At 37.4% G+C, this 19,849-nt stretch overlaps 2 protein-coding genes across 7 annotated transcripts; both read right to left on the reverse strand.

Moving 5' to 3' along the window:
• Window positions 3,336-4,645, reverse strand: LOC109834589 (fasciclin-like arabinogalactan protein 16). The gene is given in 7 exon segments (XM_020402624.1): window positions 3,336-3,499; window positions 3,502-3,699; window positions 3,702-3,773; window positions 3,776-3,884; window positions 3,887-4,102; window positions 4,197-4,327; window positions 4,330-4,645. Coding segments are annotated over 7 exon segments (1,206 nt in total).
• Window positions 15,969-19,475, reverse strand: LOC109832893 (E3 ubiquitin-protein ligase RHF2A-like). 6 transcript variants are annotated; one of them, XM_020400363.1, is made up of 8 exons: window positions 19,326-19,475; window positions 19,172-19,240; window positions 17,984-18,124; window positions 17,846-17,892; window positions 17,189-17,251; window positions 16,984-17,092; window positions 16,374-16,867; window positions 15,969-16,297 (listed from the first exon to the last, which is right to left on the reverse strand). In XM_020400363.1, the coding sequence occupies exons 3-8, from the start codon at window positions 18,113-18,115 to the stop codon at window positions 16,018-16,020; spliced, it is 1,125 nt and encodes a 374-aa protein (XP_020255952.1). In that variant the 5' UTR covers window positions 18,116-18,124; window positions 19,172-19,240; window positions 19,326-19,475; the 3' UTR covers window positions 15,969-16,017. The 6 variants fall into 6 exon arrangements, with proteins under 6 accessions (XP_020255952.1, XP_020255953.1, XP_020255956.1 ...); XM_020400364.1 differs by having other exon boundaries at window positions 19,091-19,240; XM_020400367.1 differs by lacking the exons at window positions 19,172-19,240; window positions 19,326-19,475 and having other exon boundaries at window positions 16,374-16,478; window positions 16,578-16,680; window positions 16,795-16,867; window positions 17,984-19,018.

A 19,849-nucleotide genomic window follows, 5' to 3' on the forward strand; every position in this document is an offset into this window, starting at 1 on the left:
AACTGAGAGGGCTAGAAACATAACTGTTGATAAGACTAGGCAGACAGCAAAGTCAACAGATAGTTTTACAGGTGTCGACTATAGATGTGATGAACCACCTGATGGTGATTGATAGGGTGTGGCGCTAACGAAGGATGGTGAGTCATAGAGACTCGTGGCATGAGATGTGATGATGATGTCCAGCTGTTGGCGAGGATTTCAAGGTCAAATTGTTTCTTGACTCGGCTCTGCAAGCTAGACGATAAGTACCGCCTTTTGTCGATCTCGCGAGTTGTCGATCTCGCGAGTTGTAATTTTGAACTTTCTTCTTGTCAATTATCGTTTTATCTTTCTTCCAGCTTAGACACTAAACTTCTCCTTTGTCTCGAACAATGAGCCTTTAAGTTCATACACTTGTGGTGAAGAAAACAATTTTGTTCTAATTAAAATGAAAGGTTCAATGCTTTATTCTAAAATCATTCACAACAATTTTTTATTAAAAATGAATCATTTGAGAGTGCTAATAAGTAACGCATCATATGATCATGCACATGGTGCCACCTCACTGATGCCTGACGGGCATCACTTAAGAGGCAACTCTCTAGAGGAATTTTGGATAGATTAGTTTGTCTATTTTTGGCTGACCGTCCGTTGATGAAAATAATATTTGGTAGGAAAAATATGTACATTTGCTGTGAAAATACTTAATACGCAATTTGCTGGTGACTCGCGAATTAACGACAACCATCTAAAGGCCCATTAACGGAAGCGATTCGACTGATTTACTTAAAATCCAAATTGAGCAAAAGAACTAGGATCAGTTAGATATTGCTTTTTTTTTTGTGTGTGTGGTGCTTCTGTTTATCTTTTTTTTAAGCAATCAATAACGTTGTTTTGTGAAATTTTTTTAACATACTTATCGAAATTGTTTCTACTTCTAAGGCGTTTGCTTTTAGATGCCACATCAGAATGCTTTTAAAAGTAACTTCTATATGTTTTTTAGTTTATACAGCGTACGTGACATTTATCATTTGACAATAATATTTAAACATAGTTTTGCCAAGCACCTAAACTGATTTTGTAAATAGCTTTTGTTATATGGTTATCAAACGATCATTTTATCAGACTAGCCCTTAATCCTATGTGTACTCGACTTATCCATCAAATTATTTTTCGTTGCGGAACAAAATTAATGCTTCTGTTACTTAGACCAAACAGATATGAAACTGAATCACGTCAGATGCTATCTTCGTCTTGACTCGCATACGACGATAATAACATGGAAAACTTAGAACTTTGGATATCAGAAACAAAAAATTCAGTTTGTTTTTTTGTTTTCAGCCCGAAGAGCATTAATAGTATGAACAGTGAATTTCTCGCATAATTAATTCTGCGGACAAAGTTGTTAATCGGTCGACCCCACACGGTCGCTTTCGCTAGTTGTTTGCTCCACAGACACAGCTAGATGCCAGCTATTAAGAGGCCTCACGAGCAGAATAAGTCCGAAGCCCCTCTCAAGCCTGCGGGTCTTTTTTTTTTTTTTGCTTTTTCTTACTTTTTTTTTATAGTCAAGATCAATAGCTGGATTCTTATTCTTATGTTATAAAGTAATGATAAGCTAATTTCAAGAAGATTGTAGAGACTCCACCCCTCACCTTGATTTGATAAACAATTCCCTCTTCAGTTCTTTAAAAAAGTGACTACATTTATTGCAAATTTTCATGTGGGTGATAAATGTATACGAAGAACAGCAAAACAAAACATTTTCTTCTATACAACAACGCACCATCCTTTCCCTCTCTCTCTCTCTCTCTCTCTAGTCTCTAGTATTAACAAAAACAAACAAATAAACACTAGCTTTGCCCCCCCCTGCTGTCATATAGCCATTATTATTATTAAGTAAAAAATATTCAGGGGCATCACCTCTCTCTCTCTCTTTTTTTTTTTTTTTGTTCCAAATGTTTTTCTCTTCTTTTTTTAAAGAAAAACTCTCACTCGTTCTGTTGGCAGGTTGTGAATTTAGACCGCTGACCGAAAGCCCCGAGCATGTGACATGCTACCTCCAACAATTTGCCTGCAATAATAAAAAATAAAAACACAAAGAGACAGATTTTATGAGGAAAATTGTAACTCTGAGCTCAACAATTTATCTCACAATAACAAAAGTCATTTTATAACTACCCATAACAAAATGAGACGCGTTTTGTAATTATAAAAAAGTAACAACTACATATTCTTATAAACTACAAACTCCAATTGCAAAAATTTAGTTCTATTCATCCAAAATTTTAGTAGCAAAAAAAAACATGCGGCACCCACCAAACTCCTCATTATGAAGGCATTACCTCACAATGGTCTAATGTACCTTTGTAATTGGACAACCAAAAGCCAGCTCACTGAAAGCGATTACCCACCATTTCTTTCTTTAATATATAACTACTCCTTTTTTATTTCTAATTCACTAAATAACATATAGACAGATCCATGTATTTTTACCTACGGACCCTTTTTCCTCTTGAGAATGTTTACTTCAATAAAAAGTGTACATAATTGAGGTCTAAACATTGTACTTGACATCATCGGAAGTCGATATTTTACCTTTTAAATTGCAGCCATCCCTCAAGTGCAACCTCCTCCATCTTAATTTTCTAGTTAAAACTAATTATTATTATTTTCAGACTAAACTATTCTTTCATCATGGTCAGTTTGGCAAGTTTTTTAGACCACGGGCTTTCCCGATTGTTGGATCTTGGTCCGATTACCGTTGCACTTTAATCTGGTGAAGTCAGCTTGGCTAACGATACCTTAGTTAATTAAAATAATAATTAAGTATTAGGTTTTTTTTAACAACTCAACCCGAAATCAAACCCAAAACCGCTTAAGAACCTCTCAATCGGCCACGTCAATAAATAAGTACTACTAATATTGTAGGAAAACTACAAAAAAAAAATACTATGATGAATTAGGAGGTAAATTTGAAAATAGTTTTCTAACCATAAAAATAATTAATTTCTAAGAGTATACGTATGATTTAATAAATTAAAAAAAAAAGAATTTCCAACAGACGGGCAAAAGAAATTTTTGAAGGCAAGGCACCTCCCAGCCCCCAACCCCACCGAACCAGCCCGCCATTGGAACCGATGCAATCCCCGTTTATTATTTTCGCCCCATAAAGTTTTTCCACGTTACGCTCACCCCCTTACCGTCACCCCCCGCGTATCATACCCATACCCAACCCTCACCGGGCGAGGGACAAAACAAAAATCCCTCCGCGACGGCGCAACAAACAAATCCCGCACATTGCCAGAGCGCAAACAAAAATCCTCACTCTTCTCATCCGAGCGCCCGCGAAGCCTTCACCTTCTTCTTCTGCCACCGCCGCGGACCGGGCGCCCGTCCGGCGGCCCGCCGGCGTCTCCTGCCTCGCGCGGAAAAGCACGGGAATCGATCCCCGAACAGAGATCTGCACCGTCCGTGTAGGTAGCATGTCGGATCGACAGGTAGGCCGACCCCTCCCCCTGCCGAACTTCACCGACCGTCGGGCCTCATCTGCGACCACCGTTTGGGGCAGCCTCAGCTGTCGTACTTCACCTTCCCGCAACCTCCTCACCGAGGTGTACATGCCTCTCCTCGGTCTGGTACTCGGGGAATCAGGTGGTAGTAGCGATCTGCTCGGGGCGTCCGGCCCGGGCTCGCTGAGCTTGTTCGCCGTCAGCTTCCCATCGCCTCATCGTTCGGGGCGAGCGCACGGTGAGCACCGTAGCCCTCGACACGCAGGCGGCCCATTTCGGTGCGAGGTTCGTGAGTTGCGAGATGTCGGCGAGCTCGTTGTAGCCGCCGTAGAGCGATTAGCGGTGTGATGAATCCTTGACCTGGCTCTCCCCGTCGAAGTGGCCGCTTGCCGGATTCCGGGACCCGGAGCGGGCCGCCGGCGCGATGACGGCGCCCGGGAGCCAGCGCGTGCGTAGACCGGGAGCGCCGGTCGGACCCCGGCTGCGGACCGGGCGCGTGCCTTCTTGAGGCGGTGTGTCGCTCGGTCGACCTCCGGCGGCCTCGCGTGGTGAGCACGGCGCGACTGGCAGGCCAGGCTTCGGCCGGCGATTAGAAGTCCTTCCGCACGGACCTATGGGATCAGCATCGCTCAGATGCCAGTGGCATGACCCGTCGGCCTGACGACGGTCGTCCGCGGGCGTGATGACGGCGACGGCCTACCTTGCCCGTTGGACACGTGGATTCTCGTCGCCGGAGAGGCGCGTAGCGGAGTGGGACCGCGCTGAGGGAGTCGCGGTGGGAGGGCTGCCCGGAATGACAGTGAAGAGGAGCGAGGCGTTTGGAAGGGAGTTGAGGTGCGGGGCTCCCCGAGGAGGAACGCCTTGACCTCCGCGGGGTCGACGTCTCCGTAGGGCCTTCGTTTTGGTGCCGCGAAGATGGTGATTTTGTGATTCCGCGAACGGGTCCTAGCGTCTTGGGAGGAGGAGCCGCCTTCTCGACGAGCTCCGCGCGCAGCTCGGCTGTAGTGAGCGGAGTCGAGGCGAGAGCGACGAGGACGAAGTGTGGATTGATGCTCCGTTGACGCAGTCTCGCGCCGCCGGCAATGCGGGCAATGCTGACGCGGCGGAGACGAAGAAGATGGCCGCGGCGACGAGGAGAGCTTTAGCGCCGCCATAGACCGGGGAATCCATGGCGCCGGCGGTGGGCTCTAGATCTTTGCTTCTCTTTTTCGATTTATTTTGCTTTTTCTTTTTTTGAGTTTTTTTCTAGGAGTGAGAGCGGACTTGAAAGTTGGGATTAAATGGAGCTTTGTATATTTTGGTGGACTTTGTGTTTTATAAACTAGTTGGCTTTGCGTTGGGACTTCAGTACTCTTTGAGGACAGATGGAGGTGGACACGTGGCAAGATCCGGATGCCTGGTGACAGGCTGGTGAGAGCGGGAGTAGGGACCACAATAGAAACCCACCGCTGTGAGTCGTCGGCTGCACGGTTGGGCCTGGCTCCCAATCTAAGGCAGCTCTACTCAAAGGTGCCCGCTTTTTCTTCCACTGACAGTAATTTTGGAGCGAAACTACCGATTCAGCCCTCAAAACATCACGAAGGCGTAAAGATTCAGGGGGCACAATAGGAATTTAGTCTGTCAGCTGCCTTTATTCTCGAGCAGAGGGATTAAATTACTGAGAAGTTGGGTGTTTTAGGTGGGAAGTAACTTTTGGGTAAAGAATGGGGAAAGGAGAGGACGACAGCCCACGGGAAGGAGGGGCAAAATAGACATTTTCGTAAGAGCGACTCCGCGTATTGTTCATATCATAAAGAGCAAGCTGAGCTGTCGCTGTTGGACAATGACTTGTATGATAACACATGTTTCTCTGCCGCTGATGATGAAATAAAAATGTACTTAATTTTTAATTATTTTGTGAGGGTTTTACGGGGATTATCCTAATGGACCCTTAACGTTTCATATTTGTGAAGTAGACCCCGAATCTTTTATGAGACTAAGGGTTGGGAAACACTTCCTAGATAAATTCCATTCAAATTTTTATCACTATTAACTCTTAATTAAATTGTACTAATATCCCCGTGGTTAGATTTTTCATAGAGAGAAAGGCTAAAAAAAAGAAGATATTGAGGAAATGAAAGGGGGATAGTGGGAAATACGAAGGATTATTAGATATTGTATTGTCTAGGGTGCTTCTGTTTATTTTTAAAAAATAGTTAACAATAATGTTTAGTAAAAATAAATTTTGCCTGAGGCTTATTGAAATTATTTCTTTTAAAAGCAACCTGATAATATTTTTAAAAGCATCTTTTGTTTTTTATAATTTTAATACCGTACATACCCTATAGCTTTTGATTGTGTTTTCATTACTTGTTATAGTCGTTTTAGTGATGAAAAATAATCTTCAATCAATGGCAGACAAGCGTCCTACATTATGCATAATCAAGTCAGCATTTTAAGATAATTAGAGGCCCAATTCGGTCGACTCGACAAACCGACATCTTGCGAGGATGACTCGAAAGGTGTCACGTGTCGACGACCCGAAAGTCGTTGCGTGTCGACCCCTGGCTAAGCCGAAGCTTGTGAGGATGACTCGAAAGGCTCTATTTCTCGACCACCTGATGAGCAGAAAGGCGACGAAATGCCTCGAGCCCCCTCCCGTGCACTGTAGATCAATCACCTCGCTATAAATGCCATTAAATGTATTATTGGCGTCACCATTCCTCCATCCCCCAATAGTCTTGATGACGCACTGGACCACATCTGCACCGCACACCCCCAATCACTTCGTATTAAATACTGAAGTGACATCTCCTCCACTCGTCGGCCGACGCCTGTAAACCAGATGCTGATGTGGCCGTCATCCCATACTCGACCGATATTACCATTCTACCCTTCTACCACCACTATAAATAGGGGTGCTTTTTTTAACGAGAGGGTAAGTTTTTTATTACTACTCACCGTGCTTAAAAACTATTGCAGTTCATTTTACTTCTCCGCTCAAGCAAATTACTGACTTAATCGTCGGAGAAACAACGGGGAAACCCAACCACGCCCTCTTACGATTTGCTACTTGTGTAGAGAAGAACAATTTACTCTAAAACCAAACATTCGGGGGGTTAGAGGACCTCTGTTAATCACTCTTTTTATTTAACTATTTGATATCAGACATCAACATTACCAATAAATATGCATTTAAAATAATATATATTTTAACCATTTTCACTTATATTGATTTTTAAACACAGTTTTACCAAACGACCTGTCTCAGCAACCCTACATACTTATATAAGCTTCAACACCACCAAATTAACTAGTCCTTGACAATATACAAAGCACGCTAAAAAAAAGTAACAGTAAAAGAGTAGCTGTAGTTAAATCTAACAATGAGGCGTTTTTTATAAGAATTTCAAATGTTTGCGGGTCTATTTTAGAAACGCGAAGATGTAAGGGTTGAACCTACAATTAGCAATGATATGGTATCTAAAATGTGACAAAACCCCTTAACAATGAATTTTTTTTGGTGTCGAGGAACGGGGTGAGAAATAAGAGGAGGAGAACGACAGCTGGCCCGCCACGAGATCGTCGGTGACGGTCAGAGGCAGCGCACCTGAATTTCGTACGGTGGGTCCCGGAATAAGGTGGGTCCAGAACGTCGATGTTGTGTGAGTATTTGGGTGTAAGTGAAATTTCGTGCAAACAGTGCTGCGTTGTTGTCGTCCTTGGTGTTTGTTGGTTTGCGTTGAAGTAGTATATTTTCCGTCGGTGGCATATTACTCGCTCAATAATGTGTCTAAAGACCGGCCAGTTAGTTGCGCGTATAAATCTTGTGAATTAATTTTTATAATAGATTTGTTACGTAGTTTATTTGATTGCGTCTTTTATATTCAAATAACTAAAGCGAAATTACTAATTTGATTCAGATTGAAAATTGATTTTGAGTCAGAAAAAGTTCAACCAAAGTGGATATATGATGATGATTAATGAAAAGTAAATCTGCGTAAACTGAAAGTAGGGATGAAAAATTATTCTAGTAAGCAACCCAAAGTATAAACAAGAATATCACAGACACGTACAAAAATTGGCTCTAATCTAAGTAATAATTAATGACATAAATGATAAATATCACTTTTAACTATAACCATCTAATTGGATACTCGCTAATGTGACTTTAACGTGAGAAGAGAGGCCCCTTTGTACGTTAATTATAATCACATGAAATTATGTAAGAACTTTACACAAGCCGTTTGCGATGTAGTTAGAATTTTAAATTCAGTAACTTTTTTTTTCTTAACCATAACTTCATTGCAGGTCCAACACAAGATCTGAAAAAAATTATTAATATTAAAGCAGAAATAGCCTAATAAAACAACGAGATAGATAGGGAACGTTGCAATGTTACCCCAATAACCCAACTAAAACGAAAAAAAAAAACTAAAAAAATTCTATTCGAAAAAGAAAAACCTACTCCTCAGCCCTATTACAAAGTAGTGGAGGGATCATTATATTGATCTTAATCGTCTATCATTTAGCGGGTGATTATGATTACTCTTCTTGAATTCAAAATAAAAATGAGCACGATTCATAAGATACTGTAAGTTTTAAATTTAGTATGAATCGTAAACACGCAATTGACACAATCAACTACTATAGTTAAAAATAGTGGTTTCTCCCTAAAAAATAAAAATAGTGATATCTTCATTACTTTTTTATAATAGAGATGATCCGAATTCTCCTTTAATTATATTTTCACTGAAAAAAGTAAATGGAAAATGTTATAATTAAGTTCTGGATAAAAAACATCATATTTGCACGTGCCTGGTATTTAGTAGTGCCGGCTTCATGCTACATGAATCTGCTTACTACAAGATTCGTATCCACATGACTCATACATCAACCAAAAGGCCCTTGTTGCTTCACAATTTATCTCAAAAAAGAGAGAGACCCTTTATTTTTCTTGTAATCAAAGTTTCGGATAGATTACAAATTACAGTACTAAAAACTAATCACAGAAAGAGAAACTTTAATAAACTCTACACGCCAAGTGTTGATTTATCAAATAACTTCACTTTTTTGCTTGTTGGTCTTTTTGAAAGATTCATGCTAATCAGTTTCGTCAGAGGAAAGTAGAAAGATGTTCTAACCTCCAAGTAACTCAAGAAAGGGTACCATGTCCGCTTTAATCGTGGAAAACCCCTTTGGTACCTCCACCGGCGGATCCAGGATTTTAGTTCTGGGGGGCCGCGTACAAAAGATAGATGAAAATTTTTCTTAATGTAATTTTATTCACAAAAAATACACCACAACCTAAACAAAACGAGTAGAATAGCTCCAAAATATTTCAAAAGTGGAAGACAAAAATTATGTAGAATGATTATATTTTAATTTTTAAGGGAGGAGGTTTTACAGAAATCACCCTATATTTTTTTCCCAAAAATTTCGGGCGGTCGTGGCCCCACCTGGACTGTATATAGATCCGCCCCTAGAGCCGCGTGCCGTGAATAGCATAGTACTGTTTTTTTTATGCAACCACTTTCTTTTGTGGTGCGCTTGGTATTATTAGCTATTTTTATTTTTCGGGGTTTCCTTTGCCTGTTTTCTTGGCTTTTGTTTAAAAACATTTTATGATGTTGTTAATTTCTATCAAGTTACCTGATATTTTTTATGACATTTTCATGACATTTTTATTTTATTGATATTTTAAGATATTTAAATTATGATTTTCATGACATTTTATGATGTTGTTAATTTCTACTTAATTGCTCTTCGTAAGGAGGTAACAAACCGGGCCCCAAGAACTTTCCCACTTTACCCGCAACTTTGAGGTGAAAAAATGGTGAACCTTACTGAAGTCTTTCACGTCACAATTAATATTAGGACATCTTAACAGTTGCAACCCATTTGTGCGATAATTAATACTATTCAAGACCGCAAGTTGTCTACGACAAAATATCTATTTCAGTCACATTTTTATTAAAAGAGACTTCACAGCCGCTCGGACCTTGAAACTGGTAAAAAAAATTAAAATTTAAAAAAAAAAAAAGCGAAGTTGTTGAGAGTCGTCACCAGCCAAAATTAAGAAATTAGTGGAGCTGTTGGGTAGTCTTTCATTTTTGAGTGACCAAGCATGATAAATATATAAATTAAGTAAATGACAAAAAGAAGTAATACTGAAAAGTGACCAACTTTTGGCAGTGGGTGCAATTATTAGTGCCCTCCTATCCTTTACCTGCCATATTCTGAAGAAACTATTTCTCACGTTTTAGGACCACACAACCAGTGGCCGAGTTAAAAAGGTAAATCTATATCAAATCAACTTATTACTTTGCAAAGAAATCTCGTTTGGTTGTTGTTGGTAAAATTGTGTATTTATGACACAACTTGGAAAGTTGTTGTCCACCTTATCAATTTTACTTGTATACTTTTCTTTGTTTGTTTTTTATTCCATTGGAATCATAAATTGCTTGTTTGGTTTGCAAATGTAACTTTAATTGTTTGTTTGGAAAGTGTAAAAGTGGTCCCTACTCAAATGATCATATTAAAAAGTGGTCCCTACTCAAATGATCATATTGGTTGGAATTATTTTTTATTATTTTTTCTGACTTCAATGCCAGCTTTCTCCTAAAATCATGTCTTTTTTTTATGAAATTACTTTACAAGCCACATTAGCATATGAAATCACTTTACACTATTTTCACAACTACAAACAAACAATTGAAAGTAATAAAAGCTGACATTGGGACCCACTTTTTTACATTTTCCATCCTTTTACATGGTAAAAACATACAACCAAACAGCCCCTTAGGGGCTGTTTGGATGCATTTAGGAAACCAAAGTATTTATGACACAAATTAGAAAGTGGTTATCCACCTCACCACTTTCTATTCGAGTGTTTATATTGTTTGGTTAGGAATCTTTGTGAATCCTAAAATAATTGTATTACATTGTTTGGATAGTATAATGTAAACTAGAGTATTTATGACACAAAATGGAAAGTGATTATCCACTAGAGTATTTATGACACAAAATGGAAAGTGATTATCCACCTCACCACTTTCTACAAGGTTTTGACTTTTTTATTATTTTTTTGGACACATTAGGAAAGTGATTATCCACCTCACCACTTTCTACAAGGTTTTGACTTTTTTATTATTTTTTTGGACACATTATGACATTGTGTCAGCTTTCCGACAAAATCACTCCTAATTTTGGTGATTTTGATTTCGGTGACACCTCATCAAAAGGCGTAAACTTTTCATGTAAAAGAGAATTTAAACAAACAATGTAAAGTGATGAAAGCTGACATTAGGACCAACTTTTTTATACTTTCCATCATTTTTACATGGTAAAAACATATAACCAAACAGCCTCTTAATAATATCTAGGAATGTGGCAAAAGGTGAAGGGAGACAATTACATATTACATACATAGATCACCCATGATAGGTTATCTAGATTTTTTAATATGGCTTCAACTATCTTGGATTAAACTTTGGAGTGGATTATTAAAAAAAAATCAACACAAGAAGTCTTCATGTGTGCTACGCTTTTAGTTATTATCTAGTCAATTCATATCATTGCTTTGTCATGTAAGCTTTGATGCCTTGTGATATTAACCGGCCACAATTATCTGATTTGAATTTAGTCCGAGTATTCGGATTTGGATCCTTAGATTAAAAGTTAATACCTTGTAGGCGGTATGAGTGGAGTCTATACAAAGACCGTTTTCTTTATTGAAATTAAATATATTTTTTGAAAATCCAGATAGGATAACTTGATAGGTATTTTATCTATAAATTAATAGAAGATTCCTTAGCAATCTTTTTTTATTTTTTTACCTTCTTGTTCTTTCTTCCCGGTCATGATTTAGTCAAGTTTATGCCTTCATACTTACAAATGATCAAGAGCTCTAAGTATAAGACAATAACAACAATAAAGACAACAATAAAATTTTATGAAGTTCTCATTGATACCCAACAAAATTTGACAATATTTGGAGAGAAATATTGAATATTGGTCAAAAATCTAAATGCGTCTTTTCTCCAAAGATTTTAATTGAATTTGGATTCTTCAGCGTAACTGTTTTTTAGAAAGCATTTTACAGTGTAACTTACAAAGTTTATATTAAAATTTTAAAAGGATTTTTTAGTTCATAATTGATCAACAGATTTTTCAGGATCCTATTTCATTGTTGCGTCTAGTTCGATATAGCTTTAGAGAATATTTCCTTTAACCGCTTTCAAGCAAACTCACACATATAGGAGCAAAATAAAATCATTTTGGTCTTAGAAAAGGGAAATGATGGCAACTTTTTTTTTTTCTTAAAATCAATTTAGCCTCTATTAGGTTTCAGTGATTAGCTTACTTTTTTAAGTAAAAAGTGCAGCCTCTACATTTGTAATTGTCTCTATCTAGTCGAATATTCTGGCTCCGTCCATGAAGAAACAGTCTATAACTAGACAAAAATTCAATTATCCTAATTCCAAACTCCATTTCCGTACTCATAAGTTGATGGCGAAACTATGTTGGATTAAAGCTTACATGGTCAAATTCAGCCGTCGTATGTTAATTAATCACAATGTGGGGCCCAAATTGTATTGAAATTCCAGTATATTACTTGCATTGACAATTACGCAGTAGCTACAGAATATAGAAAAAGGTAGGATGTAAAAAAAAAAAATCGAACTTGTCCTGTTCATTGGACGGAACTATTCAACAACAAATTGATATAATGAGGAGCCGCTTGGTTAGAGCATCTCCAACAGTTTCTCCAAAATTTTCTCCAAAATGAGGAAGCAAAAGTCATATTCTCTAACTAATTTTTACACCTCCAACAGCTTCCCCATTTTGAAGAATCCATTTTTTCCTCCAAAAATTTGGAGAATGCTGCAGATTTGGGGAAGCTTCCCCATTTTTTCTCCACCATCCCTATTTTGGGGAATGAGATGAGGAATCTGTTGGGCCAAAAACCTAACTAAATTCTCCAAAAGTGAGAAATGGAAAAGCTGTTGGAGATGCTCTTAGAGCACTCTCTTAAGTAGACTGGAATCGAAGCTAAGACCGTGAGAGCCATAACCTACCAACTGTCTGGACCACCTACGGTGGATAAGAATAATAATAAGCTTAGATTCCTTAAGAAGCTCATAACGAAGCTAGATAACATATCCAGAAAATTAAATAAGAAAACATTGATTTTTTAACATTTCTTGTACTAGTTTGTTTTTACATAAAAAAGAAGAGGCGTGTTGTGAAAATTTTGAATGTAAACCGCGATTCATCGCACATTTGCATAGAAGCATACCTGCCATCCTCGATTTGGAATTTACCCATTTCAAGTAGATAAATAAATGACCAAAAGGTGCATATGTGCTCTATCAACATTTTTTTACAAAGATTAAATGCAGGAGGGTCAGGTGGTAAATTAGGACAGTGACTTTTCATTCCTCCTCTTTTAATTCCTTTTACACGCACAGAGAGCTACATAGAAAAGATGAGAAGAAAAGCATCACAGCATGTTGAGCTCATCAACCCCATATCCACAAAATTTACCACCTAATGCATCACGGTAAAGTTAAAAGAGATCAAATCTTGATTAGGAGTCGAAAGAAACTGAGCATTTCAGAATAAAAATGAATAACCAGTGGTTTTCCATTGAAACGAGAACCATATAAGCATGCAAAGATCTAAACCTAGAATGTCACTTTTTACTGGTATCGTACTTGTAAAGTAAAGAAAGCAATCAATACATTTTCATGATAGTTAAATATGGGTGAAATATGCAAGCTATTACTACCATATATTTTACATTTTACAATAGTACATTTTACACTAGTGTGCGCCTCGTGCAAAACACGGACTTCCTTTTTTTTATCGTTACAATAATCCCGTTTTTAATTGTTACAATATATTTTTAAATGTTACATCAATATTTTTTAAAATGCTACAGTAATATTTTTTAAAAAAATGCTTTTAATATGCTACATTAATATTTTAAATAATGCTGTGGTATCTTATGCTGCAGTAATATTTTTGGAATTACTGTAGCATAAATAGTGATTCTTAAGTTCTCCCATTATCTATTCTTTTATACAAATAGGAGGATCAAAGATTCACTGTTCATACTACAGTAAATGCTACAGTAGTATTTACTGCAGCATTATTACTGTAGCCAATAATTAATAAAAATATTACTGTAGCACACGGGTATACTGTAGCATTTAAAGGGCACTGCAGCAAAGCGGGATACTGTAGCACTTTCAAAAATTCAAATCATGCCCTATTAAAAAAGCGGGATTACTGTAGCAAAAAAAAAATTACCATGCTTTGCACGGACGGCAAACTAGTTATAGAGGAATAGAGGAATAGATATACTGTAAATATGGATGAACTGTTCCCACAAAAAGGAACACGTTCCTCATTTGAAAACCCTCATAAATCTGATGGTTGCGTGCACAGAACCCCATAAGGTCCCATTCCACAAGTTCAACTATACCTAGTCTAAAGCAACTGCTGAAACAAGAAAATTTTGTACTAATGTTTCCAGCTCACAAGGAAAATTAACATATCTTTCAAGAATGTGTCATGTAATTATTTAAAAAAAAAACAATCCTGCATGGTAAATAGAATTTTGTAAGCACAATTAATGTTGGGCGCAGAGTCAAGAGGCCATGATAGGAATTTCAATGAGTTGCACAAATGCCCGGAGTTCCATTTTTCTTCTTCTTTTCTGCAAGGAGATTCTTCTTTAATCCATGATAAGATAGATGAATCCAAGCAACTAACGCATAAAGATTAGCCTCTGAAATATGTAAGCTCGGGTGAATGAAAAGAAAACACAGCATGAGTAGCAAAAAGTTTGGCCTCAACTAATTCATGTCCATATCAACCTTTAGAGGATGCAAATGTTTCTTGCATGAAGATCTCATTAGTGGTTGGGGAGGAGGTTGTATTAGGTCCCTGCCAAAAGACGGCATTGTCACCTAACCACAAGTTCGACAAAGAAGAACAAGGGTTGCAGTTCTTGCAGGAATATTTAGCTACTAAATGACTTTAAGAAATCATCAAGCACTGAAGTAAACCCCGTACGGAGTTTCTAGAATGGTCATCAATATGAAAGTGACAAGCTAAACATGTTTCAAAAAGATCGACACCTCAAGAAATTTGCAGCTAGTTGAGATGGATCACGATGGATGATGTATTTGGCTGATTCCTAATTTCAATGTCAAGCATCTTGAAGATGCAACCTCATTACAGCCAGATATCAGAAGCAACTCTGGAGCAGGGAAAATGATGGCCAGATTTCAAGACCAGAAAGCAAGCAGCTAGTGCTTCAAGCCAAAATTACTTGATGGTTTAAAGGATCATCAAAGAGCTGGTTTTAATCTACTAACACCCTACCCTATTATTTATTTATTTTCAATTTTTCTAAATGCACAAAGAAGTAAATCCGCAATCTCAGTGAATCTTAGCAGAATGCAGTAATGGTGCAATAAGACCTACAACATAGTACTCACCAATAATTTATAAGAACACACTAGAGGTCTTAAATTAACCTACATGGAGGGGGGAAAACGAAACTAAGGTCAGAATGAAAAGATTTATCTACAAAAGATGTTTCAAAACTACACAATTTCTAAAATATTTATATCCAGTGTTATCAACAAGAGGGTAAAATCGGCATGCAAACTGATTCCAATACCTTTCTTATTTTACTATCCCAATTTCCCAGGCAAAATGATCCCTCCACTAATTGATGTCATGATACTAATGTAAATCTTTCAGGGTTGTCAACGTTCCTGCTTGTGAAAGACACTGTTCAGTGTTAATTTTATCACTAAGCATTAATCAATCACAGGAGTTTTCATAATAATTCAGAGCAAATCTGACGGGTTTTCCATAATTCTATTTGAGAGCCTTAGTGAGCCAAAATAAATATTTAAAATTTAGATTTCTTGAAAGAGCCAATAGTTTTATCCATATATAATAAGATACACTTAAAAGAGTCAAAACAAGTAACATTAACATCTTGAACAATAATGTGGTATTATGATTTAGGATACCAACCCAATCTTGTATCATGTAAAATCTGAAGTTAAGAAATAAAGTATACAGTTCTGAACAAGTTCTACATTCTGAATGATCCCCTAAAAGCATAACATGAAATTTATTTCAAATGGAAATTTGAAGTTTTAACAATTTGATTATCCCAACTACCAGATTAATATTTGAAGTTCTTAATTCAGAAACTTTGATCTTCTAGAAATCTATTATTTACACATGATAGAAAATTATAAAAGTGATCATTCAATACTGTAGTATTGCAGTGAGCCTAACTGTGTCATTCAAGAAGGAACAGGTAAAATAAATAAGTCATATTCACAGCATTATATACCATTATTTGGTCCATGCTTCAATGTAACGAAACAAACCACATGGGCTTAAATTTAAATTAACCAAACAAGGCAACTCGAAGCATCCATGATATTCAAAATTGCATACCTTCAAGGTAAAAACCTGAGGACATGTGAGGAAGAGGATTTCAAGTAACTTAGTTTGGACCAGAACTGCTAGAAAGAGTATTAGCACGATTCTCTGTTACTCTCTCATTACTTGATCTTGTAACCCCATGTTGAATGTTTTGTGTAGCAGAAGAACTAGCTGCTATGCTACTATCTCTTGTTTCAAGCCGCTCCATTAAACGAGAAACAGTTGCAATTCCAGCATTAACCTCTCTCCTGACTTCAGACCCAATATCTGACATAGAACTATTACTGGGGAAAAACCTTTCCCTCCATCCACGTGTACTCTTTGTTATAGAGTCTTTGTATCTGATTGGGAATTATAGGACAATTAAAAGAGAAACTGTGAATAAAAACAAGGTGTAATACACGCAAAGGAAGCTACCTCATTGAGACTGCAGTCAGGCGAGATGTCAAGTTGGAAAAGGATTGGAGGTCAGATGGCAGTGCGCTGTCCTGGTCATTAAGAGAAGATTGGCCAACAAAGTTCCTGATATATAACAAAAGCCCAAGAGTGACTTTTATTATCCCAAGAAAATATTGAAACGCGTTAAAGAAAACTCCAGCATGTTTGAACCTCAAAACATACCCTCTACTAGAATAAACAGGCCTACTCGAGGTAACTTCATCAGCATGTGATGGAATTGAGCTGATGCTAATGTTCCTTGGATAACTTTCACCTCTTCTATGACCTGAAGAGGATGATGCACTTAGATTAGACGAGAAAACCATAAACTGTGGGTGTCCATGAGATGATGGTCTTTCCCAATGTCCTTCTCTTCTGGCAATATGATGTGATCTATTACCCATTGCAGCAACAGCAGCCAAGTGCTGAATTACACGCTCTTCGAGTTCAGAATTACCAGCAACAACTGGTAACTGCAACAAATTTTAATGGAAAGATCAAACTTATGAACTAATGAATAAAAATAATTCATATTAGGTAATAAAAATACAGAATCAAAATGCAGCTGCATTTAAGCAGAATCACCCACATCATGTTGAAGTTCAAAATTTCCTAATGCTGGATGGTAAAAAGTGGAAGCATTGCGTGTTTGATTGACTCTGTTCCTCTCCATCTCTACGCACTCAAGGAGTTCTTGGCTGTCAAATTCAGCATCACAAAGTTACACCATTAAAAGACTAAGGTTTCAAGTTCAACAGAGTATAGTCAGCAATTGCAGTATGAATTAGACAAACCTGGTTGGATCCTTCAAGCTGATTGCCTGCCAACACATAGGACACTGAGAGCTTCTCTGACACCTAAATAATATATAAAAACCATTCATATAATAAGAGAGGTAAGCATTCACAAAGTAACCGCAATACACTATTGTATAGCCTATAAAACCCAGAAGAAAATATGAGCGACATCTTCACAATACAACAGTTGTACATAATGAAAAATATAAATTATGCTTAAATATACTTGTCTTCAAATTATGTAAGAAGGCATAACAAGTTGTATATGTTATTAACTATAACACATCTGTTGATTTGTTCTGATGCCTTGTTATTATAAATCCACTGTTTAAAGAAAAAGAAAATCGTCCATGTCAGTATTCAGAAGCATCTTAATATTCATGTCCAAAATATCTCTTAAAGAAAACAAGAATTAGCGTGTTTTCATTGATTACAGCAACTCAACATGAGCTTTCATCACTAATGTTTCAAACATATGGAATAAAACATGTCACTATTGTTGCAAACTTGCAGTAGTCAGTTCTATTGTGTATGAGGATCTACATTGTCAGCAATTGATTCCTATTTCCTCATCATAAAGAAAATACTCATATGCATCAAAGAACACCCCAAATATTCCTTGAAAGAGTAATATAATGAGGGATCAAAGAGCACCATTCAAGAATGCAATGAAGATGGAACTCGTGCTTGCAGCATGTAACCTAAAAAATGAACCCATGTATCAAATCAGCAAGACCCCAACTTTAAACTTCTACAATTCCAATTAAATTGCAAATGTAAGCATATTGATACCGCTGAAGGATCATCGACGCAAAACTCTTCAAGGCAAATGCTGCATGAATCATCACAGGCATCTTGAATCCCTCCTTCAACAAAGGCAGCAGGTGATGCTTGTTGGCCCTCCAACTTGTCAGAAGCGTCCATCCTCAAACCCTAATACCAAAAGAATCACATTTTGAGCCAAATTTAAAATAAAAACATTTTAAGACGAATTTCAATCAAACAATGGTCAACTTTCAAAATATCTAAAATAATTGATCAATCTAGAGCATAGTATCAAGAAAACTGTCTCCTTTTCTGATAAATTACGAAAGTGTACCCAAAATTCCTAAGTTTATGGGGAAACACCTACCACCAAAAAACTCAATTTTGAGGCGAAATTCAACAAATATGATCAATTATCAAAATTCCCAAGACAATTGATCAATCATGAGCACGATTCAATAAATCAGTCTCCTTTCCACAAATATAACAAAGTTGCACGTGCACCCGAACTTTAAAAAATATTGAAAAACCCTAACGCCAAAAGGATCACATTGAGGCGAAACTCCACAGCACTGGATCAGATTTAAAATTATTAACAAAGTTGAACAATCAAAAAACAGAAAATCAAGAAATATGTCTCCTTTTCCACAATTTGTAAAAAATGCACCAAAAGTTCATAAATTTATGAGAAAATCCTAATAGAAAAAGACATTTTAAGGCGAAATTCAGCAAAACTTTATCCAATTTCAAAATTTCTGAAAGAATAGATTGATCGATACCAAAATATTCACTAACTCATACAAATTTGCACCCAAATATTCATGAAAAAGCGAGAAAAACGAAGAATTGCCTTTAAAATTAGGCCAGATTAGGGGGAAGGAGATGGAGGGGAAATCAATATTATAATCAAAGGTCAAAACTTCATAAAGAACGATCAAGCGATCGATCGAGCGATTAATTCAATGAGAGAGAAAGAGAAATGAGAGTGGTAGCCCTCTTTCTCTTTCTCTCTCTACTTTCTCCCCCGTCTTTCGGTTTGGCTTCTTCGTTAATGACGCTTGTAATTATGATTAACAAAGGCAATGGTGATGATTATGAGGAGAGAAGACAAATCAGAAATTGTAATTTTTTAACCTTAAAAAATTTACAAATTTGGTGCGTGCTCACTCCGCTTTTTCCGACCACTTATATATTATTTATATTTTTGATACGTACGAAGAGCGCTTAATTTATACGCAGAATAGCTTCTTCTTGGTGTTTTGGACGATTGCCCGCCACTTGTCACTGAGAACAAAAAAAAGTTAAACCCGATTATGCTGTAGTTATAAATATAATTATATTAAGTTAATATTTTAGATAATCAACATACCAGCTTCTCATAAAAACAAATAGGTGCCCCCCAAATGCATGATGCACTGAACGCATTCGGGGGGCACCTTACCTCCCCTGGGTCCCCTATTTAGGGTACCAGTGAAGGGGGGGAAAATTAGAGAATCCTTTTTTTTTTGGGACTCAGGAGAAGAGATCGATTTTCTGTGTGTTTAGAGGAGAAGAACTCCTCTCAATTTATAGGCATTCTCTCAACGCCTCCGTCCCCAAAAAATCTGCCCCAGTATCTCTCTAAACCAATTTCTCCGTAAGACCCGTTCTCTAACGGAAGAAATCCCAGAACGTGGGATATTCCCAACAACCGGGTTGGATTCTTAACGGATCGGGTTACAGATTTGGCCCATGAGGCCATTTTCCACAATATCACGAATATAATGATATTGTATCTCAATATGTTTTCCTTTAGAACTGTTTGCACCACTGTTGATCAAGCTGATGGCTATTTGATTATCACAGTATATCTCAATTGGTCCATCCACCAAATTGAGATCCAAGTCCTTTAGG

This window comes from Asparagus officinalis, chromosome 3 (genome assembly GCF_001876935.1).
Source record: "Asparagus officinalis chromosome 3, Aspof.V1, whole genome shotgun sequence".
Taxonomy (NCBI): Eukaryota; Viridiplantae; Streptophyta; class Magnoliopsida; order Asparagales; family Asparagaceae; genus Asparagus; species Asparagus officinalis.

Bases quoted from the DNA above. Each gene is read 5' to 3' on its own strand.
- LOC109832893 (XM_020400363.1), bottom strand. From the start codon at position 18,115: ATGGACGCTTCTGACAAGTTGGAGGGCCAACAAGCATCACCTGCTGCC. The intron at 17,252-17,845 runs GTGCTCTTTGAT...TATATTATTTAG, and splicing joins CTTCATTGCATTCTTGAATG to GTGTCAGAGAAGCTCTCAGT. The intron at 17,093-17,188 runs GTTTGTCTAATT...TGAATTTGACAG, and splicing joins AGCTTGAAGGATCCAACCAG to CCAAGAACTCCTTGAGTGCG.